The following is a 27,983-nucleotide window of genomic DNA, read 5'->3' as shown; positions in this document are numbered from 1 at the left end:
ATTGTGGTTTTAATTTGCATTTCTCTAATGGCTAGTGATCACGAGCATTTCCTCATGTGTCTGTTGGCCATTTGAATGTCTTCTTTGGTGAAGTGTCTGAATACATTTCTTGAAACCCCTTCACAAGTGCCCCTTACAATTCAATGTCATCATCAAAAAATTTCTAGATCCTTAATCTCTTCGGTGATGATTCCCTTCATCTTCTTGCTCTACCCAAAACCTAGCTCTCCCTGATGACGATTCTTCCCCTGCAGCCCACTCAAGTGGTGGCCGTTGTCTCTCTCACCTGCTTTGTATTGCCTGGTTCATAGGGAAATGGTCCTCTTTGCTCTTCATTGTTGCTTCCAGATCATGCTCCCTCCATTCTTCTAAAACATTAAGCTTTGACTCTCATGTCCTCAGATATCACCACCCACTACTTCTTGTGGTTGTTATCTACCAGCCCCTGGATTGCTCTACATTCTCTGAATATTTTAGCCTCTGCCTTACTGTCACTCTCTCCAACATTACTCTTGTCATAATTCCAGGTGATTTCAGTATCCGCATTGATGATCCTTTTAACACTTGGCCTTTCAGTTTCTTAGCCTCCTCTCTTTCAACGATATTATTGTCCTCTTTCTCTTAACCACTCATTCCCAGAAAAACCAGCGGTCACTCCACAAATCTCAAATTTAAACATCTCTTTCTCCAACTACCACCTCCCATTGTTTCAGCTCACTTCTCCTAATACACCCACTCTAACAGCCCTTCAACCCCATAGCCTTTCAATCCATTGATCCTACTACCTCAAGTCCTAATTTTTCTAATCACCCAACTTAAACTGAAAGTCAGTCACTACGTACATTTCCAACTTCATGCTCCTTTTGCACTTCTCAAACTCCTTTGACTAAACCATAACCCTGGCTAAGTCCAACTCTCTACACACTCCGTGCCTGTATCTATGCAGTTGAAAGCTGCTGGAAAGAAGGGCACAACCATGCTGACTTCTCTCACCCTCAGCTGACAACTGTGTTTTTTATGTTAGCAGTCCAAAGATAACTTCCACCAGCTCCAGGCTCCCAGCATCTATGTCCATGCACTCCGCCATTACTCTTGGTACTGGTGGTGAGCGGTCCATATCCATGTAAAGACAACTCTTTCCCACAGAACTCACTCCCACAGTCAGGGCCTTTGGGCTTGCTGTTTCCTGTGCCTAGAATGTTCTTTCCCTGGATGTCTTTATGGCTTCCTCTCTCCCTTCCAACAGGTCTTCACTCAAATGCCACCTTCTAAGGGAGACTCTTCTTGGCCTCCTCTTTACAATGTCCCTTACATTTGAGCGTGCACACATCTGTAACATTTCCTATCCCCTTTTCTTTTTTATTTTCCTCAACATTTCTCTCTCTCTGGCATACTACCCAATTCACCCATTAGATTGTTTCCTGTCTCTTTCTAGAACATAAACTCCATGAGGGAGAACTTTTGCTCTGTTTTGTTACTGCTAATTTCCAATGCCTAGGGCAGTGGGTACACAGAGAAGGTGTGCAAAGATGGTTGTTGAGTGAAGGAATGAAAAAGTTATTGAATATTAAATGACAAAATGCCTATACATTTTTACCCTCCCTTATTATTTTCCTTCTCTTTCTCTCCCAACCTAGATATTGGATAGACTGTTGGATGGCGACTTAACAGATGAACCTTCTTACTATGAGAATGTTACAGGATGTACTAATTATTATAACTTTTTACAGTGCACGGTAATTATGACATTTTTTAAACCATAATAATGTTTGCTTAAATCTTTTGGCATACCAAACTTCCTTCAATTTGGGAAATATTATAGCTTACTTTATACTAGATGAATATGTCTGAATTGTATTATTTGGTCTACTAACCTATAGGATTTTTTTTCTCACCAATGTTGTGCACATTATAATCTGACTATCGAGAGTGTGTGGTATTTCAGATAACTCAAAACAATTTCTGGTTAACACAACTGGAGCTTCTTAGAACGAGGCTCTTTTGTAAGGAACACAGTATGAGATTGGAGTTCTGTGTATTAGGGCCCAGAGCTCCAAGTTTGTAGTGAGTTTCTTGAAAATGCCCACATTCTTTGTTCTGTACTTAAGCTTAAATCAAAACTGCCAAAGCCTTTATGAAAATATTTGCTTTTTCTTAGTTTTAACTTAAGATGTTTAGTGTATTTCATATGGCCCTCACTTCAAGCCCTCTGGAATATTTCTAAAAGTATTCAAGTAGTTTCTTTCATAAATGTAAGCCGCAGTTAATGTCTTTGGTGTAAAATTAATCAAATAAGGGAAAAGGAGCCAAAGTAATGGTTTGGATTTGTATAATCTTGGTCTAGCGTATATGACAATAATCTATTTTTTTTTAATTGCCTTATTTATGAACTATTTTGTAAATAAAACATAAATCTAATTTCAGTGGAATTCTCCAATCTTGTGGTTTTGGAATTAGATTTTACCAAGTGAACGACATATTGCAGGCAAGAGAGTAACGAAATTTATGATTACATTTTTTTCTTTATAAAGTAACGTATTCATAGTTAGCAGAAGTTGTGCATAATATGAAAAATTGTTGAACTCAAACATGACCATCTTTTTCTCCTTTTTAACTTGAATTTTTTAAAACAGGATTTACTTTTTTTTTTTCTTTTAGTATAATCATTATTACGGAAACTTTTATGCACTATTTTTTTTTTTTTTTTTTTTTTTTTTAATAAGGCTCCTGGACAACTTTACTTGAGTCCTCTGTTCTTTATAAAATATCATCTGTTTTTGCATTTGGTATGTTTACTGCTTAGATTATAGTCAATTGATACTTTTTGTGTAGTTTTAATAAATCAGCAGAATATGGGGGGAAAAATCCTCAGCTTTTAATCTACAACACCATCACCTGATCCTCGTGGGGCCCATTTGACCTCCCTTCCATAGAGCCACTGACAAAGAACAAATTGATTGTGATCATCTCACCTCTTTCCTTTTCCCCATCTTTGCATCTAATGGGGTTGCTAACTGGAGCCATGGGTTGCAAAAGATTCATTTCTGAAAAGGAAAATCCAGCATTTTCAAACTGGGTACTGGCTCTGAGAATATGGAGCTCATCCAGATTTGTTGTTAAATTACCTCAAACCCCCCAAGTTAAAATTTCAAGGGCAAAGAGTTATTCTCCATGTCACAAGTTAATAGTCGTGCCACATCTTGTGTTACATGTTACGAGAACTTCATAGCTTTTCCCTTGAGCCAGCATGCTGTTCCCTAATACCTTTGTAACACCCTCTTCTGCCAGGAACCTGAAGACCATACTTACTATGGGAAATTTTTGTCACTCCCAGAAGTGAAACAAATACTCCATGTGGGAAACCGGACTTTTAACGATGGGTCTGAGGTTGAAAAGTACTTGCGAGAAGACACAATGAAGTCAGTGAAGCCATGGTTAGCTGAAATCATGAATAATTACAAGGTAAGAGAGTCACTCGAGTTTATTATCTGTTTTAGGAACTTCCCAGTTTACCTAGAACAGAGGTGACTTTCTTTTATTTGTAATTTGACTCCTGTCATTTTTGACTTTCATGAGATTTTATAAACATAAATAACAACCTCTTCCCAAGTTTTGCTTTCTTTGAATTAAAAATTTCTTTTTTTTCCTTCTAATTAAGTTTCTTTTTGTCTGATAGTTCCTTTAAAAATGAAATTCCCTTTGGCACATGCCACCTCGCATGACTTCTTGAGAAAAGAAGTACAGCAGAGCCGAGAAAGCTGTCTGGCCTTGAGTAAGAGCAAATTTTCCTTATTGTTTGCCTTATATGAATCCTGATGAAGTCAGGGATAAACCAAATCGACTGGCAGTTCCAAAGTGCATTTTGCCTCTCTCACTGTGAGAGAGGACCCCGGGAGCAAGAGATATAGGAAATAACCATCCAGTGGACGTCTCATCTGCCATTACTCTTCTTCTTTTAACATAAACTCATTGCCCTCCTAAGCAAAAACTCACCCTTTCCTCCTCCCTGCCACCCCTGGTAACTACTTGTAAGTTTTGTTTTCTATATATTTGCTTATTTCATGTAAGTGAGATCATACAGTATTCGGCCTTTGGCAACTGATTTATTTTGCATAATGTTTTCACGGTTCAGCCATGTCATAGCACACATCAAAACTTCATTTCTCTTTATGTCTGAGTAATACTCCATTGTATGTATATGCGACATTTTGTCTATCCATTTGTCTGTTGATGGACATTTCGGTTGTCTCCACTGTTTGGCTATTTGTGAAAAGTGCTACAATGAACATTGGTGTACAGGTTGCTGCTACTCTTCTCATCTCCACCTCTGATCCTCTAGGGCTGTTAGCGTTGGTTCTAGGGAAGGTATATGGGAAAACTCTGAAGGATAAGTGCACTAATGACAGGGCAGCCAGTAGCCCATGAGGTACCTTTGTATAAATTAGAAAAAAGGCAACTTCTCCTGAAGATACTTTATTTCCTGCTGTCAGAAAATTGTCCTAACATATTGCTTTTATCAGAACCAGACTCTTTGGTGCCATTTGCTGGCGTAAGGAATATCCATTTCTACAATGTCTATGTTAGGAATGGTCTCCCTTGGGATTGTGCAGTGCATCACCTGCATTACTGCCCAAGGAGTTCCTCACCAAGTGCACCCTTACCAGATTGTGTTCCAGGATATGCCAGACCTAACAGGCCCCTTATTGGATCCTGCTGGTAGTACGCAAAGTTTGAGTCCCTAGATGTACAACACCTGTTGAAAATAATCCTAGGTCACTGGCGTACAGAGTCTACAAACCCATTAAACATCTGCAGAACTTAGTTTCTAAAAAGAAAGGGTCTATAACTAGATCAGTCCCACATTTCAGCCATCCCTGTGTTTGCATTTGTTGGTCTTAGTGCTCACCTGCTTTGAGCCTTCTCTGAGCCCCTCCAGAAGGCATTGCCAATTGTCTTTTTCTCCATGGTCTCTACTTTATGGACACACTGAGCACATTGGACTGCCATTATGGGCTCCAGTCTGATACCGTACTAGCACCCAGCCTGGAGCAGATGCCAACAACTAATGAATGAATAAATGAATAAATGAAAAATCAGTGCTATAAATTGTGCCAAAAATATAACTCATAGACCTGTTCATAATCCATTAGCTATTTATTATCCACAAATTTATTGAACAAAAGCAAGCTTAGCTCCTGTGTTTTAAGGATATAAACAACTTGCTATAATATAACATTAAGGAAGGCAAAGTTTTTTTTTTTCTTTTTTGGGTGGAGAACGGATAAGGAAGTTCCCATGCGTATTTATTTATTTGCGATCTTGGGAGACATATTTTCTCAATGTATAAATTTAAGTACTATGCCTGTTTTAAGAAACTAGAATCGGATTTCTTTCTCAGCCATGTGAGCATAAGTCTGGACATGCAGATTACTTAATATGAACTCTCCTGATGTTGGCGAATCACCAGAGTGTCCATTTGGTTGATAAAGGACAATATATTGACAAGAGACAATCCTGCATTTTGATATTTAAACATCTCTGTCCCTGTTGTCCATGTATCTTAAATCTGCCATTATGACTTGCAGTGAAATCAAAATGTTTTCTAAACATTTAACATTTAAATCAGTTGCCAGAGAAAAGGAACAGTTTAGTGGTACAGATAAGCTATGTTTCCATAAAGAAAGAGATCGAAGTATGCAGTCCATCTAGATGCAGACAAAGAAGTGGCTGCTGCTAAAACACACTGCATATTCATTGATACAGCTGGCACAGCTCACACACGGGGCAGTGATTGTCTTTGGCTTGTCTCTTAACTGTGGTGAACCTCAGTGTACAGGCAATGGCAGCAGAACAACCTCAGTTAGCTTAAAACGTTAGTACCCTCAAAGTTACATTTATGTAAGACTCAGTGCTCATTTGTCATAGAAAATAGCAAGCATATTTGTATTCATAGGAACACAGAAGACTTTTTCAGTACTAGATTCATTTCAGCCAATACAGAGATCTGATGGGCTGATAAAAGATTATCCTGGGTTTCTACGAATTAGTATAACTTCTGTGGTACATTAGCTTCTGTGTAGAATACATAACATAATTTTTTTCTTGTAATGAATACAAAGGAGAAGAATATTCAAAGTCAGTCTCTTTTCAGTAGTATCAGATGTATTGAATGGTAAGTTGCAATATCGTGTTAACAGTTTCCAAAACGACTACAATGAGAACCCGTCTGTTGGACTATTTGAAGTCTTCATGATTAAATCAGGTCAGAATATCATCAGGACTGTTAGGAGCCATGGAGTCAGGAAAGCGGGTAATAGAGTATGGTGGTATGGGCATGGGTTCTAAAGTCAGATGCTTTGAATTTGAATTCTAGCTCCACCACTCATGGGCTCTGTTCTTTTGGGGAAGATACTTAAACTCACTGTGCTTCAGCTTCCTCATCTGTAAAATGGGAATAATAATAGTACTGATGTCACACAGTCCTTGTGAGATTTAAATGCGTTTCTGTGTGTTAAGTGCTTAAAATAGTACCTGGTGATTAGAAAGTACTTATAAGTATAAAGAGATTAAACAAATTTTAGCAAAGATCTTTACGCACCTGCTGTATAAGATTGTTATACAAGAAATCCTGGAAAATACAAAAATAAAAAGGACTTGATTGCCTTCCTTGTGAAAGAGATAGATGCCAGTATATGAAAGACAGGCCTGGCGATCTGTTCCAAAAGGCTACAGCCTTGAAAATCCTATGGAGTAGTTCTACTCTGCAATACACTATGAGTCGACTTTATGACAACCACCACCAACAATAATATAGCTGATAAAAGGTAGATTCAGTTTCTACTTTTAGCAGAATGGTAAAGTAGATACTCTGAAGGACCCCTTTGCTAAAATACAACTACCACTGACCCCATTGCCGTTGAGTTGATTCTGACTTACAGTGACTTGGTGGCTCACTGGTTAAGTGGTCGGCTGCTAACTGAAAGGTTGGTGCTTCAAACCCACCAGTGTCCCATGAGAGTAAGATGTGGCAGTCTGCTAGTGTAAAGAATACAGTCTTGGAAAGCCCACGGAGCAGCTCTCCTCTGCCCTATAGGGTCGCTATGAGCTCTCCTCTGCCCTATAGGGTCGCTATGAGTAGAAATGAGTGATGAAAATACAAGTACATCAGGATAAATTATAACAAACCAAATTGTACTGCATGTAATAAAACAGGGAAATCTCAAAGTACAAAAATAGAAAGCAAAATACAAAAATAGAAAGCAAAAACTTAGAAGCACCTGGGAGCTTTAAAAAAAATACCTAATCATGGATCCCTGCAGCAAAGATTCTGATTCAGTTGCTTAGTACAGCAACTAGTACATAGTGGTACCTAAAACATTTGGAAGGAAGGAAGGGTTGGGGGGAGGGAGAGAGGAAGCTAAGAGAGGGAAGGAAGATAAAGAGGGAGGGGAGGGAGGAAAAAGGAAAGGGGAAGAAGGAAGGAAGGAAGATGGAAGGAAAGGAAAGGAAGGTGGAAGGGAAGGGAGGGGAAGGAAGAGAAACTAAAGGGAAGGAAAGAGAAAGGAAGACAGATGCTTGTTCATTCATACCATGAACTGTCTACAGTAAGCCTTATATTCACGTATAATGAGTGCAAATAATTTACCGCCGTAATTTCCATTGATTATATTATGCTGATTTTTAACATAATGAAGTAGAAGAAGGGCTAGGACATCTCTAGAATCCAGGAAATATAGCACACACTTCATAAGAGCTATCTGCTTTGAAACCCCTGCTGTCCGTAGAGGTCCTCTGGTCCCCTAGTCCTTTCTAATAAGAGTGACATTGTTCCTGTTTTCCTTAAAAATTCTGAAAATGTTTTCATCTTCCCTTTCTCTGTGTAGTTACAGTTCTTGCCTGCCCTGAAAAGTATACGATCTGCATTTCCAAAGACCATTCGTGTGTGTGTGTGTGTGTGTGTGTGTATGTGTGTGTATTTCCTATGTGAAGCCATTATTTTAACAAACAGGAGCTACAGCTCTGTACAAAGAGGCCATTTGGATCCAAAGCAAAATATTGCCCTGGGATTTGAGGTTGATCCTTGCCCTGTGGAGTTTAATTTTAAAGTAAGTGAAAAAATGATCAGGTTGGTCATGCATAAAGTTGTTTAGTTTACTGCAAGGTAGTCATGGCAAGGCACACAGGGAAGACCTCAAGACATTCAATTATAACCCTAGAAGGAGGGTTAACCATTGCAATGTTAGCCCAATGATTAGAGTCCAAATCTTTAGACTTCAGGCTTGTACCTTTAACGAGAGATCTTGAGATGCAAGCTTAACCATTAGCATGTCCCGGACAGAGGTCCTTCAGTACTAAGGTTCTGGGTCAGTGGTGGCAAGGCCAGGCTGTCTGGAGCACAGCCTTCGGCAGCACTGGGCCTTTGGAGCACTCAGGAGACAGACCGACTTGGAGGCTAGTTACCTCTGGCTTGCTGTTGGTGAAGAGGTGAAAACCTGGGGTATTTATGTGATTTTAGTCCCCCTGGGCTTGCCTGATAAAGGTCTGTCAGGGTGGTGCCTGACTCATATTGCATTAGGGTAACCTATGTCATAGGTCCATAATCAGGGGTGCATATTCAGGGTATCTTAACATAGATAAACTAAAGGCTATGTCACACCTTGCCAGAGCAAAGCAGTTGCGTTACAGTGAGGTAGCTGGCTATAGTCTTAGAACTTACATGGAACAGAGAAGTTTACTTGTCAGCTTTAAAACTTAACCTAAATGTCTAAGCCACATATTACGTGTTTCACACATGTATGATTTCGGATCATCACACTGTAAGCATACATAACACTCCTGTGGCTAAGCTGTCTTTTTTAAGGGATACTATCTCCAAATGCCAAGTTTTAAAGGTTAAGTTGTCCTGGAGAAAGGCTTAGTTTGCTGTGTTTAAGAGTTCATCTAGTCAGGAAATTGTAAATATAAAGTTACATTTCCCCATCACTTATCATTCTGCAGCTCATTAAATTTCAACTAATTGTGTCTTCAGAATTCAGGGTCTTAATGTTTCTCAGTTTCACTACCAAACTGAAATCTTAACACCCGGGTCATTAAGATTTCATTTACTTACCCTCGGCTATCAAAAGATCTGGTTTAGAAATGGTCAGTTCCTGATTAATGGATATGGCTTAGAAGTTTGAAAGGTAAATATTTCTAGCAAAGTTAACTCATTTTAACAGGCATTTTAACTGCTTGTGGCATTTTCCTTAATAACTTTTGATGGCGAACTGTTGACAGTAACAGTGTCACAAAACTAGATTTGCTAAATGTCTAACATCCTGAGAAAAACCTAACACTTAAAGGAGCTTGATTCTTCAGCATGTTAGCTGGAGTCTAAGCTTCCATCAAACCGTAAAGAAAAAAGTCTGATTTTGTTGACTGTAAGCTGATGTGATCGCTATTCTTCCAAACCGTTTAAAGACAATCTGGGGAATGCCAGTGACATTCCATGAAAACCTTTTGGGAAGCGAAAGTAGCTCCAAGCGAAGCATGACTGAAGAGAGGGATTCTAATCCCAGGATGTTTGTTTTATGTAAATATAGCCTGTAGACAAGCAACCGCCACTTTATAGCCAAAAAATCAAAAAGTGAACGTTCGAAAACAAATTTATACTACAGAGCTCCTTGTGAATTCCCTTTACCTATTTCAGCTATAATCCAAGTGCAAGAGTGACACTGATTTTTTTTCTTTTTTTAAATGAGGCATACTTCTTCTGGGCTTCTTTGATTTTTAAGCATTTGCAATGAATAAAAGGAAGAGAGAATACTCATAAATTATGAAATGAACTTTGATTTCACCTGAACTTTTTCATTTATTCTTTGGATTTATGTTGAATGAAATTTTCAAATTAGCACCAACATGTATTTTTATTTTCTTTTATTAAGCCATTTAGTAAGATGTTCTGCCAGGTTAATTGGTTTTCTTTAAATTGCTTTGCTTGATGAGCACCATCATCATTTTGCAAGGACTTTATTTGTCATTGTTTGAAAACATCTCTTGCTCAAAACACTAGGAAGTACACTTGTGATTTATGGCAACAAGGATTGTAGAATTCAATCTGGAGTCACCCAGACCTGGCAGGGGTGAGGACGGTACAGGGAGAAAAGTAATAAATGGCAATACCATTTGCTGTGCAGATTCCAGGGAAATAAAAATCAATAAGCTAAGAAATGCATATCTAAATCCAGCTGCTATGAAATCCAACAGCGATGAATCCCATGCAATTACATCAGTTGACTTTACCTTGAAAAGATAATGAGGGAAAGAGAGAAGAAGAGTATTCCTTTCTGATACAATTAGCTGCGTCTGTTGTGCTATCAATGTCACCACGCTGCAATAGCTACTCAGCCCTTATTTTTTGTGTTATAGTATAACAGGTGGAGATGCAAAAAGATGGCACAAGTGTACTAAAAGACGTGTTGCTGTTGTAAATTGCCATCAAGTCGATTCCCACTCATGGCAACCCCGTGTGTTACAGAGTAGAACTGCTCCATAGGGTTTTCTTGGCTATAATCTTTATGGAAGCAGATCACGAGGCCTTTTCTTACATGGTGACACTGGGTGGGTTTGAACGGCCAACCTTTAAGTTTTCAGTCGAGCACAAACCATTTGCACCACCCAAGGACCCGTCTAGAAGACTGGACTACTGGGAGTCAGTGCTCTCCAAAGCAGTTCGGTGCCAACAACTATCCATTGGGGTGTGGGAAGAAAATAGTGAAACTATTTATTTATTTTAAAAAAGAAAATAATAAAATAAGCTGCCGTTGTTGTTAGCTGCTGTTGAGTCTGCCCCTGACTCTTGGTGGCCCTATGCACAACAGAACAAAACAGTACCCAGTCCTGTGCCATCCCATAATCAGTTGCAGATTGGACTGTTGTGATCCATAGAGTGTTTCTTGGTTGATTTTTGGAAGTAGATCACTAGACCTTTCTTCCTATTCTGTCTTAGTCTGGAAGTTCCACTGAAACCTGTTAAACATCATACCCACACACGAACCTCCTCTGACAGATGTGTGGTAGCTCTGCATGAGGTGCATTGGCCAGGAATTGAACCCTGGTCTCCCACATGGAAGGGAAGAATTCTACCACTTAACCACCAATGCTCCCAAATAATTTTTACTAATAGTTAACGTATGGCTTTTTACTGGGGTGCTTATCTGGTCTGTATGTTAGAGAGTCATGTGTTAGGTAGGACAAAGCCAGAAGGCAAAGCCAGTGTTTTTGTTTTTCCAATCATCATCATCGCCATCAACTTTTGAGTCTATTTGCCAGGTGGTTCTGACTCCAGATCCAGTTTCCTCTTCTTCTATCTAAGCATGGATGGCTTGATTCACTGGCAGTTGGCCCTGGTCTATTAGTTAATAAAGGAAATCATCGTCGTCATGTGCCCACCTGCCCAAGGAAGCCACATCCACCAACCTACAGGGCTCTTTCTAGGGGTTCTTCATCACTGGGGCTTACCCAGTGGTGGGGTGGCCTATATTGTAGATGTTGATCAACCCTGCCTCCACCTGTGGGCCAGTGTGTTCCATCTACCTGCTTATTCTGAGCAACTCGCAAGTCTTGTTGTTGTGTAACACCTAACAAAACAACACATAATTCCTGTATTAGACATGACGGAATAAATGTGGGATCCTTTAACCAAGCTTTCTGAAAGAAGAGCTCTGTGTCAGGATCCCCTGAGTTCCTCCATCTTGATTTTCCTGCCACCCTATGCTCTGGTCACTCTGAATATGCATATCTGTTTCTTCAGCCTCCTGATAGTCCCCAGATTTGTTACAGTGATTTGCACTATCCCATTAAGCCTCTTTGACATTCTCTGGAAACAAAAGGGAAAAGGACGCTTTACTGTCCAAACAAGGGCGAGTTGTATTTTTGGAAAAAAAGCCAACACACCAAAAAATCTCATTGCAAGCTAATGGAGGCACTTTGATGAATAGAACCATTGAGAGAAGGGGGCAGAGAATCTTACACTGACTGGTACCAGGTTTTCCTGTGCAGATAAAAACGTAAAGCGCACAAAGCATCAGTTAAACTTGTTTTTCCTCCGTTTAAAAAAAATTTGGTAAGGAGTAGGAAGCTGTACAACCAGGCACTTGATTTCTTTTATGGATGAGATCAACCTGGTTGGAAACCTTTCACTAACTTTTCTATGCACTGGAGGTGGGGGTGGGTGGGGCAGGAGGTTGATAATCACGGGGGAATTAAAACTTCTGGAAGTAGCTTTTCTTGCTCTTTGAATGGGTGCCTGCTTACTGTCACTCTCAAACGAAGGCAAAGTAATCTTCATTAAAAGAGAACTAGTACATTTTCAAGCTGGAAGGCAAGTTTGTTATGGGTCTGACACATCTGGAAGGCCAGCCAGAACCCAAGGCAGCCGGCACCTTGCTGAACGCTCTCCACAGAACACGCTTCCACTTTCCATATTCTTTCAAGAGATTATAAAGACTTACTCAAGAGAAAATAATATAAAATATCTCTAATAATTTTTTAGTATTGGTTGCGTGTTAAAATGATAATATGCCTTCAATGTATAAATAAGTCTACAGTCTAGACCTGCACTGTTCAATACGTGTGACTAGTGAGGACTTGAAATGTGACCAGTCGGAACTGAGATGTGCTGTGAGTATTAAGATGAGCGTCATTTCATTCCATTGTGCATGGGGTTGCCATGATTCAGGAGCCTACTCAATGGCACCAACATTCAGTTATTGATGCTGTTTGGAGGAGACTCTCAAGAGATGCAGAAGTCACAAAGGGGCTGTGCGAAGACCCTGAAACAAGAAGAAAGATACCCTAGAGTGGCCTCCAGGACTTTATATTCCAACTAGAGGAAAAATGTTATTCTGGGTCATTATTAAAAGTCATTTTAAGTGTGCTGCTCTAGATAGTGGAATTGTTTTTCAATGAGCCCTGGATTGAAGCAATGGCTTTTTGGATCCTTTTCAAGTTGGCTTTGTGTCTTGCTCCCCACTAAAACAAGCGAAATTATTCAGAGTTAAGTTGCAAGAAAGCAGAAATCATTTTCTTTGGCCAAAAGGCATTATTTGTTTAATCGCTGTCTAGTCACTTGTACTGCTGCTTCACTGTCATTTTTCTTTCCTCACCTTGGCAAAACCAGCTGGTGGGGAAACAGCAGGCACACGGGGGTGTTTATTCTAAATTCACTTTCCCTCTTTCTTTGCCTTCCATTTTCTTTAAACTCGGAAGGAAAGTATCTCCCTTTTTCAAAGAACAACTTGGTTGCAGAAGTGACTATTATTTCATTCAATAGTTGCATTGTTTTTCTACAGCAATCTTCTCTAAGCAGGCTCTGGGGACTCAGGCTGAGTATTTCAGATCTAAATGCCCAGAATCACGCGGAAGAACTAGGACCATGAGTGTGAGTGATGAGCAGCCGGGGCCAAGGCATTGTCCAGGAGAGGATAACAATTCTGACTCCAGTCTGGAACATTCTTTAAACATAAACTCCTCAGCTGAAGTTCAGGTTTCCTTGTACAGCTGAGTTTTGGGGAAACTCTTGGGAATGACCCTTTGTGGAGTTGGATGTTAGTGAAATTAATTCTCTTCTGTTTCGGGGAAAGGCCCTGGGGTGTTGTGCTAATTGCTTCAGGCAGAAAGAACTCCCAGTTCCATTGGAGTTTGTAATAAAAGAATGATAAGTAAGACAGTCAAAAGAGGAAGTGTGGGGAGCTGCTTTGTAGGAGTTTCATTGATTTAACATCTGTAGGGAAAGCTTCTTAAAAAAAAATTTTTCTTTTTTTCTTTTTGATTACTGAACAGGAGAACATTCAAAACTAAGACAGATAGCAGCCAACTGGGAATGCCGCACAGCCTGGAATAGCTTAGGCTGCTGTTCAATCATTTCCCCAAACAGGAAACCACAAAATGTTAGAGATTAAGGTCACTAGATCATTGGGAAAAGAGCATAACTTTGTCTGCAAAGTATTATGATGTACTGTAAATGGGCCAAGATATAAGCATAAATCTTTCATCTAAAAATGCAACAACAGAAACCCAAACTTCTCATAAAAGCACTGTTTGCTTTCCTGTTGTTCTGAGCATCTCCTTCTGCAGCAGTTCTGTAATTTTCCTAATAAATGGAGGAGTAACCAGGGAAATAAAGAGAAAAGCTTTATGTTTTCTGCCAGTACCACGTGTGTTTTGGGTTGGATTTTTTTTGTTAAAAAAAAAAAGTTAAGTTTTAGATCAGTAAGTGGTCCTCACATGATTTATTTTCAGTCGTCTTGTGCTTTTATACTGGTGGCAATGAAAACATACCAAAATGCAAATTTACGTACATTATTTTCCTGGCTCATTTCTGCCCCAAGCCCCTTCTTCTTGGCCCTATTAAAAGCACAGATCTCCTTTTTCACCTTTGATTATCGCGTGGCATCCCATAATTTATTTGGTGCAATACTCTGAGTTTAGAGGATATGGAGTCTTTTTAGGAGATTACTATTATACTGGCCTGCAGGTAACTTTGGCTAACACAATTGCCTGCTTTATATCTGCCTTGAAAATATTTACCCTTCGGAGGCACACACTGTGTAAAATAAGGATTAATCATCATGCGATTCTGTTTGTTGAGTCTTTACTAGGGAGAGATTTTCTTGCTGAGAGTCTTAAATCCGTGAATAGATTACAGATTTATGTACATGCAGAACCTGAAAAGTTTATGATTTTGCATGTTAAAATGACTAGTATTTTAGAAAGGCTTAAGTGAAAATTACTTTTGTTGACCCCTTTTTAAAGGAAAACGTAGACAATGAAAGCAAAAGCTTCCCTCTCCCCTTCTGATTGATGGTTTTTTCTTAACTGCCAGCTAAGAAGCATTAGGAGGACAGGGGTCATATCTCTTCATATCTGTTCCCTTGGTCCTTAGCTCTTAGGCACTCCATAAATATTTGTTTGTTGCATAAGTAGAGATTTCTTACGAATTAATTAGAAAACAAACAAAAAAACCACCACAGACATAAGTGAGCATGCACTCCTTTCTCCAACTCGGACAAAAAGCCACTTCCCTTCCTTTTCGGATGGAACTAAACTCAGCTGTCTGCCAGTCCAGGAAGGAAACAGAAGTCAATGGAGAGAGTTGGATTGAGACCTGTGTTGCCCTCTTGGTCTTCCTCACCCACGAAGAAAGAAAGAGACAAACAACAGCTTAAGCACTGGAATAAGTGGCAACTGCCACTGTCCCTCTGGGTGAAGGGGGCACCAAAGAAGGGTTGGGTTGTGTCTAAGAGGGGCAGCTACTGTGCAGTGTTAGCTCATTGTGGCCCAGTGGAAATACAGGCCCAGCACATTTGGATCTCCCAATATTTAAATGTTGACATCTGTTATGGATTCACTTGTGTTCCCCTAGAATATATGTTGAAATCCTAACCCCTGTACCTATAGATGTGACCCTGTTTGGAAATAGGGCTTTTCTTTTGTTGTGTTAATGAGGTCACACCAGAGTAGGGTAAATTCTAAACCTAATCACTTATGAATTATAATTGGAATAGCATAGACACAGAGACACACACAGAGTGGGGTGAGGGGAGGGAGATGGGGGAGACAGATACCAAGGAATTTCAGGGAATGCCAGAGAACGCCAAGGATCACCAAGTATTGCTGGCACACAGCAGAAGCTAGAAGAGAGGCTCACAGAAAGCGTCGACGCAGCTGAGACACTGTCCAGAACTGAGAGAAAGTAAATTTCTGTTCTTCACAGACACCCACTCATGGTATTTCTGTTATGGCAGCACTAGGTAACCAAGACAGCATCTAACTAAACAAACAGCACCATGTAGTCTAAACAAATGTATCTGCAAGCTGGATGCAGGCCTCAGGCAGCCAATTTAAGACCTCAGGTATAAAGCGCTCGGCTGCTAACTGAAAGGTCAGTAGTTCGAACCCAGCAGCCACTTCTCAGGAGAAAGATGTGGCAGTCTGCTTCTGTAAAGATTTACAGCCTTAGAAACCCTCCGGGGCGGTTCTACTCTGTCCTATAGGGTCACTATGCATTGGAATTGACTCAACGGCAGTGGGTTTGGTTTTTGGTTTTGGCACTCCAGTGTAGAAACTTTTTGTTTCAGTTCATCTTTAATAAATACTAACAAATGCATTGATAAAACTCTGCTCTTTAGGTTACTGGTCATTTTTACATCTTGTATCCCATTAGGCCCTCCCAGCATCTCTGGGATATAGATCTTCTACTTTGTAGATGAGAAAATTAAGATTCAGAATGAGTAAGTGGCATGCCCAAGGTCCCTCAGTACGGCCTGGAAAGCTTTACCAGTTGAAGCTCAAGACTTCTGTCTGCAAATGACATGCTACTTTATAAGCTGCTGCTGTTTATTTTGTGAGATAGATGACCCAGTGCAGCTGTGATATAATTCCAACGCGTACATCCTAAACTACAATGCTAATCCTTAAGTAACATCTCATTTGGAAATTTTTGAGCTATTATGTAATCTATCTCACTTCAAATGTGGTAATAATGATAGATAGCTAGAGATAGAGATAGATAGATAGATGGTAGATAGATGGATGATAGATGGATGATAGATGATAGATAGATTAGATAGATAGATAGAGAGATAGATTGATTGATTGACTGATAGCGGTCATTGAGTTGACCCTGATTCATGGCAACCTTATAAGCAACAGAACAAAACAATGCCTGGTCCTGCGTCATCCATGCGTCATCACCAGCATGTTCCAACCAATCGTTTCGGGTATTGTGCCAGTCCATGCCACCTAGGGTCTCCCTTACTTGCTAGCCCTCTATTTCACCAAACATGATGTCTTCTTCCAGCAATCGATCCCTCCTGATGACACATCCAAAGCACCCAAGTTTAACAATAATCTGTTATGATCCATAAGGTTTTTTTAAAAATTTTTATTGTAGTTGAGGTGAAGGTTTACAGAACAAATAGTTTCTCATTAAACAGTAGTACACATACTGTTTTACGACATTGGTTAACAACCCCAAGACATGTCAACACTCTCCCTTCTTGACCTTTTTTTTTTGGTGAAAATATACATAGCCAAAGATACACCATTTCAAAAATTTCTACATGCACAGTTCAGTGACATCAATTACATTCTTCCAGTTGTGCTGCTATTCTCACTTTAGATAAAGGTTTACAGAACAAAATAGTTTCTCATTAAACAGTTAGTACACATGTTGCCCTATGACAATGGTTAACAACCCCACTACATGTGAACACTGTCCTTACTCAACCTTGGGTTCCCTATCACCAGCTTTCCTGTCCCCTTCTGTCTTCTAGTCCTTGTCCCTGGACTGCTGTGCTTCATTAGTCTCATTTTGTTTTGTTTTATGGGGCTGTCCAATCCCTGGCTGAAAGGTGAACCACAAAAGTGACTTCACCACTGAGCTAAAAGGGTGTCTGGGGGCCATACTCTCAGGGATTCTCCAGTCTCTTTCAGGCCAGTAAATCTGGTCTTTTTTTGTGTGTGTTAGAATTTTGTTCTACATCCTTCTCCAGCTCAGTCCAGAACCCTCTGTTGTGATCCCGGTCAGAGCAGTCAGTGATGGTAGCTGGGCACCATCTAGCTGTACTGGACTCAGTCTGGTGGAGGCCTTGGTAGCTGTGGTCCATTAGTCCTTTGGACTGATCTTTTCCTTGTGTCCTGTTCTCTTCATTCTCCCTTGCTTCCGAAGTGGTGAGACCAGTGGAGTATCTTAGACGATTGCTCACAGGCTTTTAAGACCCCAGACACCACTCACCAAGGTAGAATGTAGAACACTGCCTTTATAAACTGTGTTATGCCAATTGAGCTAGATGTTCCCCGAGACCATGGTCCCCACAGCCCTCCACCCAGCAATTCAGTCCCTCAGGGAGTTTGGATGTGCCTATGGGGCTTCCATGACCTTTCCTTGTACAGGCTGTGCTAGTTTCCCCTGTATTGTCACTCACAAGCTTTTAAGGCCCCAGACGCCGCTCACCAAAGTGAGATGCACAACATTTCCTTAATAAAGTTTGTCATGCCAATTGACCTAAATGTCCCCTGAAACCATGGTCCCCAGACCCCTGCCCCAGCTACTCTGTCCCTCAAAGTGTTTGGTTGTGTTCAGGAAGCTTCTTAGTTTTTGCTTTAGTCCAGTTGTGCTGACTTCCTCTGTATTGTGTATTGTCCTTCCCTTCACCTAAGGTGATTCTTGTCTACTATCTAGTTAGCAAATTCCCCTCTCCCTCCCTCCCCCCGTAACCATCAAAGAATGTTTTCTTCCGTGTTTAAACCTTTTCTTGAGTTCTTATAATAGTGGTCTCATACAGTACTTGTCCTTTTGCGACTGACTAATTGTACGCAGCATAGAATCTTCCAGATTCATCCATGTTGTGAGATGTTTCGTGAATTCATCATTGTTCTTTATCATTGCCTAGTATTCTGTTATGTGTATGTACCATAATTTGTTTATCCATTCGTCTGTTGATCAGCACCTAGGTTGTTTCTATCTTTTTGCTATTGTGAATAGTGCTCCAATGAACATGAGTGTGCATACATCTGTTCATGTGACAGCTCTTATTTCTCTAGGATATATTCCAGGGAGTGGGATTGCTGGATTATATGGTACTTCTATTTCTAGCTTTTTAAGGAAACACCAAATCGATTTTCAAAGTAGTTGTACCATTTTACATTCCCACCAGCAGTGCATAAGTGTTCCAGTGTCTCCACAACCTCTCCAACGTTTATTATTTTGTGTTTTTTGGATTAGTGCCAGCCTTGTTGGGGTGAGATGATATCTCATTGTAGTTTTGATTTGCATTTCTCTAACGGCTAATGATTGAGAGCATTTCCTCATGTATCTGTTAGCCACCTGAATGTCTTCTCTGGTGAAGTGTCTGTTCGTATCCTTTGCCCATTTTTTAATTGGGTTATTTGTCTTTTTGTTGTTGAGGTGTTGCAGTATCTTATAGATTTTAGAGATTAGACCCTTATTACATATGTTGTAGCCAAAATTTTTCTCCCAGTCTGTTGGTTGTCTTTTTACTCTTTTGGTGAAGTCTTTTGATGAGCATAAGTGTTTGATTTTTAGAAGCTCCCAGTTATCTAGCTTCTCTTCTGGTGTTTGTGCATTGTTAGTTACGGTTTGTATTTTGTTTATGCTATGTATTAGGGCTGCTAGCATTGTCCCTATTTTTTCTTCCATGATCTTTATCATTTTGATTTTATATTCAGGTCTTTGATCCATTTTGAGTTAGTTTTTGTGCATGGTGTGAGGTATGGGTCTTATTTCATTTTTTTGCAGATGGATATCCAGTTGGAAGCATGCTTTTTCAAAGGTAGTAATTAGAGAGTACAAACAACTTGAATCATAGTTTTTCACTAATTTTTAACAAGATAAGCATTTTCCCATGTTACCACATAATCGTCAATTTCAGTGAGCTAACCAGCCAGCTCTCTAGTAAAGTAAAAGTAAATTCTCTAAGAGGAGCGCCTTTGCTCTTTTACTGAGGCCTCAGAACTGACCACAAAGAAAGGTGAGGAAGTTGGGCATTCAGGGGTGCTGCCTGGAATGTCACTGGAAACCAGTTCTTATCAGCCCTTTCCTTGCCCCTTGCTTTGTTAGAATCGCAACTGACAAAGGAAGTGTAGCTAAAAGCTGCATTCATCAGTCTTCTCTCCTCTGTCTTTAGACCTTGTTGCTTAAAATACCAGCCAGTCTCAGGGATGGGGTTTGCCCGGACTGTCCCAATTTTAGCACTGCAGGTCCTGCATCCCGGAATACCCCTCAATCCAGGGCAAATGGGGATACTTGGTCACCCTACCAGAGGAGAAGTGGGGTGAGTTTGTGCAGGGCCTTCATGATTAGCCAGCTTATCAGGGTCCCTGTCCTTGAACTTCGTTGACTATTAGGATGCAGGTAGCTGTCTTCTTTTTTTAGTGTTGCTGTAACACAAATACCTCAAGTGGGTGGCTTTAAAGAACAGAAGTTTATTTTCTCACAGTTTAGGAGGCTAGAGGTCCACATTTAGTGCACTAGCTGTAGAGGAAGGCTCTCTCTCTGTCAGCCCTGGGGAAAGATCCTTGTCTCCTACAGCTCCTGTAGCCCCAGGTTCTTCGGTGTCTTCACATGGCCTCTATCTTCCCCAGTTTGTGCTCGCTCATCTCTGTGTCCGCTGCTCCTTATAACTCGGAAGTAATTAGGTTTATGACACACCCTACACTGATATCTCTTCGTTAACATAACAAACAAAACCTCAGTCACAGACAGGATTACGCCCACAGGTGTAGGGGTTAGGATTCCAACATGTTATTTTGGGGGGACACAATGCAATCCCCAACAGTAGCCAGCATGTGCTCTTGGGTGTCAGGACTTCCCCTACACTTGCCCACTGGCTTCTCACGCTCACTGTCACTGGATCCTGGGATGTCTTGCCACAGTCATTCCTCAGCGGCATATTCCTTTGGGGGCTGACCAGAGTACATATGATATTTAGTTAAACATAGAAGCCTTCGAATTTTTGTATTTAAGGCTGGCAGCCTGAAAAGCCAACTCATTATTGTGATTCCTTTTTCTGTTGCATTTGACATATGTGTCATTAGAAATTAAAAAGGTTTCCATTTGCCCCAAATGGTAGACCTTACATATATCATGTGTGAAAGATTATGCAGTTCGGCCCTTCACTGCTTTCTTCCAGAGAGCTGATGCTGTTGTTTATGATGAGTCTTGAATGACAAGGGAAACAGCTCAAGGGTAGGCTTCTTTCCATGTCAGTTCAACAAGAGTGCATTGTAATGCTATATGCATATGCCTGTGTGGAGTACAACCTATAAGTTTTGCTCTCCTGCCTTAAGGATGAAATAATAAAAATTTATTTCAAAATACATTTATGATTGTCAGTAAAGGAAGCGACAGAAGGCACTTAGGGAAAAAATGCAAGCTGTGTATAGTGGCCTTGAAGAGGAAGAGTATATCGGTGCACTTGTGCATTTGCTAGTTAATCAGCATCTTTTCATTGAGGCCTAGAGGAGGAATTACTTTATGGATGATTATCTTTGTTAATCAGCTATAATCAGGCCTTCCTAGAATGGTGAACTATTTAAGCTGGTATAGATCATATATAATTGTTTCCAGACTGTTGGCCAAAACAGCTGTTGGAGGTTTTGCATTGTCTGTACGTGGCCATACATACTCAAGGTCTCTGAGGCAATTTCTTTGTATAAACAATGCAGATATTTTATTGCTGTAGTGTAGTTGAAATTTTTAAGAAACTTTAAATCTATTAGGATCTTTTCCTTTTACTATCCAGGGTGGTGATGGGGACTGTGTAACATGAAAGGGCCCTAGGCTCCTGCAGTAGAGGCCCAGGGCTCTTTCATCTCAGTCTGAATCCTCTCCCACTGCTGCTTGAGGATTTGGAGTGTGTAAAAGTCCTGGGCTTTTTAATTATGTTTAAGCCTTTTAAGAAGCCTGCACCATGAAGGCAGTGACAGAAAAATATGCACTGAAACAGTTTATATCCAATTTGAGCATTCAACCAAAGGTCTCCATTTGGGCCAAGTCTGAGCCTCCAAATAGATCAAACATAGCATGGAGTAGAGAAAAAGCTCTTTGCTAGGAATAGAGTGGCAATACTTTATGAGAGGTAATATTGTGTTAGGTGTATAAAAACAGCATAAAAAGAGTAGAAAACAAAGGGAAAGAACTATGCAGATTTCCACCATCTGAATTAATCAACTGTATTCCTTTTTAAATTTAATTTACAAATATGTAAATTATATACATCTATTTTTTACAGTTATAATTGTGACATATCTTATGTTTAACTTTTCAGCTTTCAAACTTCACATTATGTGAAAAGCGTTTTCCATATTGCTATGGGGTCCAATCAAACATTTTAAATGGCTGGACAATATTCCATAAAGTTCCTGTACCACTGTTTATTTGACCACTCACTAACTGGGGGACTTTTAGATTATGTATATGTTTTTAATCATGATAAGACAATGAATATGGTCATATAATTTTTTTTTATTTCTTTGGGCTTGTTTTCATAGAATACATTCCACAAATTTGGATGACTGGGACAAAGGGTATCAATAGTTTTAAGTCTTAGAATTGAAGATTGATTTTGCGAAGAGTGATGCCACCTGACACTGTCCCCAGTAATCTCACTCAAGTTCATCAGCAGTAGATAGTACCTGACTTCTTTTTGTAAAGCAAATTGAAAATTGTTTGGGGAGAAAAGAATTGCCTCAGAGATTTTTCTTCTATAATACACATAAGTTTGGCAAAAAAAAAAAAAAACTGTATTGTAGGAAGAAAAGACATTCTTCATTATTGACAAGTGGCTATTGTATTTAAGAAAAGGAGGAGTTGGAAAAGACATGGCAGACAAACTTGTCTCCAGGAGTAACCAATTCAAGGCACTTGCATTTATCTGTCTGCCTCAAAAAATTATAGTTGCACCCTCATTGGTGTGGTAGGGGAAAGCCATACGGGCTAGCGACACCCAAGAGAATGCTCAGTTGGTTTCTGCAGTGCCTGAAAACAAAGTTAATGAAATGCAGGCTTCATGAAAATCCTAGGGTGTAGTATTCCTCAGTTGCACTAAAATGCAACCACAGTCCTCCTCCTTAACATAGCTGCGGGTACAGCTAAAGCCTGCATCACTGGTTAATACAGCACAAATGTTTTCGAAATCAAGAGAGATCTTTGTGTAGATTCCTATGAAGAATTAAACCTTTGAAAGACTGCAGTGGTTGAGACAAGGCTTGAGTTTATTTCAGGTTGTTTGTGTGTGTGGCTAACTGGAAGAAAATGATGCCTCTGATCTGCTAGCCTGGCTTTTTTTAAGCACTGAATCTGAGAAGTTCATGCTCCCTTTCTCTTTCTCTAGCTATTTCAACCTGGCTATAGTCAGTCACAGGCTTTTCCTGCTGAATCCTGCATTTGCTGATGGCTTGATTTCATTTCAGGTTCTGATCTACAATGGCCAACTGGACATCATTGTGGCTGCTCCCCTGACAGAGCGCTCCTTGATGGCCATGGACTGGAAAGGATCCCAGGAATACAGAACAGTGGAAAAGAAAGTTTGGAAGGTCTTTAAATCTGATGATGAAGTGGCTGGCTATGTGCGGCAAGTTGGTGACTTCCACCAGGTATGGAGACACTTGGGGGCACATGGCTTGTGGGAATGTGTTGGGGGATGAAAATAAAATCTGTTTATCAGTAAGGCAAGATGAGCCTTAAGCAGAGTCATCAACAGGCAGAATGTCTTTTGCAGTCCCACTTTACACAAAGAATAGTGGTCTGAGTTCATCTTAAAGTACATAGATGAAAGTTTTGGTATTGTTCAAGAGATAAGGAGACAATTAAAGACAATACTCAACCATATTAGTTTCCTAGGGCTTCCATAACAAAATACCACAAATTGAGTGGCTTATGACAATGGAGCTTTATTGTCTTACAGTTCTGGAGGCTAGAAGCCCAAATTCAGGGTGTCCAGAAGGTCATGTTCTCTCCAAAGGCTCTAGGAGAAGATCCTTCCTTGTGTCTGTCAGCTTCTGGTAGTTCCAGGCATTCCTTAGCTTGCAGATACATCTTCACATGGCCATTGTCCCTCTCTATCTCTCTCTCTGTGTCTCTTCTCTTTTATAAGAAGTCATTCATATTGGATTGGGACCCACCCTGCCTACTCCAGTATGACCTCATGCTAACTTAGCTAATAACGTCTTCAAAGATGCTATATACAAACAAGGTCACATTCACAGGTATGGGGGTTAGAATGTCAACATATCTTTTTGGGGGACACAATTCAATCCATAGCATCAGCCCAGAAGGTGAATCATTAATGATAGAATTGCAGACTCTTTGGGAGCAAAGGGAAACTTGAGAAATTACCTGTGATGGTTCAACATAATCTCTTCTGAAAAATCTATGATCATGTTCTTCTATTACATGTGGAGCCCCAGGACAAAATCTGTTATTCCTAGCCATGTCTCATAACAGAAGAACCACAAAGCTCCCAGAGCCCACAGGCCTGCAGCTCTACTGCCCTCCCTCCACCCAGTGGGCAATACCATGGTTGCTGTAAGCCATTCCCTAGGGGTTAGAGGTGACTTCTGGCCAACCCTGTGCACTGTACCTCCAGTTTGCAGGCCTTGGCTTCTCAAGGATGAAAAGGGCTTCTTCAATGATTCATGATAATTACACCTTTCACCTCCAGAAAGTTTTTGGAAAAATTAAGAAAGTCCCTAGATCAGCTTTTGGTTAGTCAAGAGGAGGAATTTAAACCTTCTAGAATTGATTTTTTTCCCCCAATTTTTTATTTGAGGCAACATTGTACCTCGGTTCTGTACCTCTGTGTGTTTGAAGTTTATAGATTTCTAATGCCCGAGTATTCCATAAGGCAAATCCATGCTCCAGGCAGAAATTTATCAGAGGCATACTGCCTTAAAAGTACTTTGCTTTGGGATAGTAAGAGAGAGTTCACTAAGAATTCCATAAGAGGTCACTGGGTTATGATATGCATTACTCATTTATGTTATTAGAAATCATGGTTAGTCTAATGTAAAACGGTACACTTGCCCCTCCCCCATTACATTAAATAACATGTAAGAGATTTAAATATTACACAAAATATAACTATCTTGGACGAAGGAAACAGCTGAGACACATTTCTGGGGCCACATGAGGGGAAACTCTACCTTGGAAAAGTTATAACATTATAGTTTCAAAACTGAGATAAATTATACCAAAGAATTAAATACTAGTGAAATGGCAAACTAAATGATTCAGAGCAGAAATAATATTGACAGCATGTATCATGAGATCTGTAAATGGAACTGGGAAGGACAGAAAGAAGAGTGTGTGTTTACATGCAGGAAAGTTCTGGAGAGAAGACGAATAGTACTATGTAAGCCCCTGTCTGCTTCTATAAACTTGAGCACCATCTTGCATTTGACCTTGACTTGGGAACCACAATAGTTAACTCTGAAGGCTGATTCCAAAATGGCAGAATTTCTGGACAAGTTGAAGTTCTCTAACTGCAAAGTAATCTAGACTTGATGTTCATTACTTATTTGGTGGTTTTTAAATTACATAAATTATATAGAAATTCAAACATTCTTAAAAAGAGAAAGGGGAAAATCAACAATTTCAACATCTTAAATTGCATTTTAATCGATTCCTATGTGCATAGGCACAATATTTTACATTAACGGTGTAATATAATGTTGATTCTCCTTTTTTTAATAAAAATTTATTTATTGAATTATAACATACCATAGAAAAATTCACAAATCATAAATGTACAGGTAAGTGAATTTTCACAAAATGGGCATACCCATGTAATCATCACTTAGATGAGGAAATAGAACATAACCCGTAGTCATTATTCCCTTTCCAGAAATAACCACTATCTTGACTTCTCACACTCTAGATTAGTTTTGCTAGCTTTTGAACTTTATATAAATGAAAGTATTCAGTATATACTCCTTTCTGTGTGGCTTTTTTTGCTCATGAGATTTTTCTGTTCTTTTGCATGTAACAATTGCTAGTTCATTTCCATTGCTCTATAGTACTCTGTAATACATATATCACTACTTTAATCTGCAGATAATAGTGCTATTATCAATTTAACTGGGTTGTTTCTAATTATTCACAATTAGAATTAATGCTGCTAACAATATTGTATATACCTTTGGTATATATTTATATACTCTTCTGTGGAGTTACAGGGTGTCAGTTTGCACTTCCACCAGCAGCGTATAAGAGTTCAAATTATTCCACGTTCTCTCTAACCCTGAGTTAGCCAGTCTTCTTAGTTTTAGGCATTCTGGTGGGTGTGTGGTGTATATCATTATGATTTTAATTTGCATTTCCCTGGTAACTAATGAAGAGGAGCATCTTTTCATATACTTATGGGACATTTGGATATCCTCTTGTGAGGTGCCTTTTCAAATTGTTTGCCCATTTTTCTCTTGGATTGGCTATCTTTTCTTGATCTGTATCAGTTCTTTATATCATCTAGATATGAGTTGTCAGTTGTATCTATTATAAATATCTTCTCTCATTCTGTGGCATACTTTTCACTTTCTTAATGGTGTTTTTAATGAACAGAATTTCTTGATTTTAATGTGGTCCAATATATCAGTCTTTTCTAGGTTAGTGTTTTTGGTATCCTGTTAAAGGGTTACCTAAGATCATGAATATATTGTCCAATTTTTATCTTCTAGAAGCTTTCACTTTTGGATCTGTAATCCAGGTAAAATTGACTTTTATGTCTGGTGTATGATGTCTAGATTCTTTTTATTCCATAGAAATATTCAAATGATCCAGCACCATACTGAAAGGGCCATTCTTTCCCCTCTGTTCTGCAGTGTTACTTTTGTCATAAATAATAAATTTGTGAGTTTGTGTCTGTTTTCTGTATTCTATTCCACTGGTCTATCTGTCTATCCATGAGCTAATACCACATTGTCTTAATTGCTCTAACTTTAACATAAGTCTTGTTAACTGAGAGTATAAAACCCCCAACAGTGTTATTGTTTTTCTTCAAGATTGGCATGGTTATTCTTGGCTCTTTGCATTTCCATATAAATTTTAGACTTAGCTTGTCAATTCTACAAAAATTCCTGCAGAGGTTGTGTTTGGGATTGCAGAGACATCAATTCGGAGAGAAATGATATCATTATAAGCCACAAACATGGTAGATATCTCTTTATTTATTTTAGTTGTCTTTAATTTCTCTTGTGCTTTTCTGTGTGGAGGTATTATATAACATTTGTTAAATAATCCTAGGTACTAGGTAGAGTCTTTTTTAATACTAGTATAAATTGTATAATTTTTAAAATTTTAATTTCCTAATTGTTTCCTGGTATGCAGAAATACAGCTGATTTTTTAATTGACTTTATATGCAGTCATCTTGCTAAATTTTCTAATTATTTCTTATATATTGTCTTCAGATTCTCCTGGATTTTCCCCATACATAATCATAGTGTCTTATGAATAATAACATTTGTGTTTCTTCCTTTGCAATGTTTCTACTTCGTATTTCTTTTCTTTGCCTTATGTCACTAAGACCTTTGTTAAGATGTTGGAGAGGTGGTGTTCGTGGGAATCTGTGTTTCATTCCTACAGCAGAAGGAGTGTTTATCACTGAATTTGGCTTACTAGAATTTCTGTATCTATGCTCCTGGGAGAAATTAGCCTGTAATTTTCCTTTCTTGTAATGAATGTTCTTTTCAGGTTTGGACATCAAGGTTATGTTGGCCTCATAAAGTAAGTTGGATTGTGTTCCCTCTCTTCTCTCATAAGGGACTTTCCTTTTTTAATCATGGATACCCTTCTGGTGGGGAAAAAATGCTTCTACCTGAACCATTGACTAGTTAAGAAAATGACAGATATTTCTGAGTCCAACTGTGTATAATATTTGGTTATGTGTATGTGTGTGTGTATATTTGTATTCATGCATACACCTATAATATATGTAGAGGCAGTACAATGTAGTGGTTAAAGATATGTTTTTGAGTCAGGCATCCTGATCTTCTACTTACTAGCTATGTGACCTTGGGCAAGTCTCTTAACCTATGCCTCAGTTTCCTCTCCTTTAAAATAGAGATAATAGAGATAATAATAACACCTACCTCATAGGATTGTATAATTGATATGTTTGAACTGTGGCATTGGTGAAGAATATTCACTATAGGATGGACTGCCAAAAGAATGAGGAAATTAGTCTTAGAAGAAATACAACCAGAATATTCCTTAGAAGCAATGGTGGTGAGATTTTGACTCACTTACTTTGGACACGTCATCAGGAAAGACCAGTTGCTAGAAACGGACATCATATTTGGTAAAGTGGAGGGCCAACGAAAATGAAGGAAACCCCCGAGGAGATTGATTGTACAATAGCCACAGCAATGGATTTAAACATGAATGATCATGAAGATGGTGCAGGACTGGGCAGTGTTCTGTTCTGTC

General features: G+C 39.4%; 1 protein-coding gene across 2 annotated transcripts in view; it reads left to right on the top strand.

Annotated features, from left to right (window-relative positions):
- CPVL (carboxypeptidase vitellogenic like) overlaps window positions 1-27,983 on the top strand; it is a 128,558-nt gene that overhangs the window by 78,960 nt on the left and 21,615 nt on the right. For both annotated transcript variants that reach the window (XM_023732361.1, XM_023732362.1), the window contains exons 11-13: window positions 1,638-1,736; window positions 3,289-3,462; window positions 22,975-23,157. In XM_023732361.1, the coding sequence (XP_023588129.1) occupies window positions 1,638-1,736; window positions 3,289-3,462; window positions 22,975-23,157 (456 nt within the window). The remainder of the gene's footprint in view (window positions 1-1,637; window positions 1,737-3,288; window positions 3,463-22,974; window positions 23,158-27,983) is intronic.

The sequence above is a fragment of the Trichechus manatus genome, unplaced genomic scaffold, assembly GCF_000243295.1.
Source record: "Trichechus manatus latirostris isolate Lorelei unplaced genomic scaffold, TriManLat1.0 scaffold00050, whole genome shotgun sequence".
Taxonomy (NCBI): Eukaryota; Metazoa; Chordata; class Mammalia; order Sirenia; family Trichechidae; genus Trichechus; species Trichechus manatus.
The sequence above is the reverse complement of the archived record's forward strand: the minus strand, read 5'-3'. Positions and strand labels throughout refer to the sequence as shown.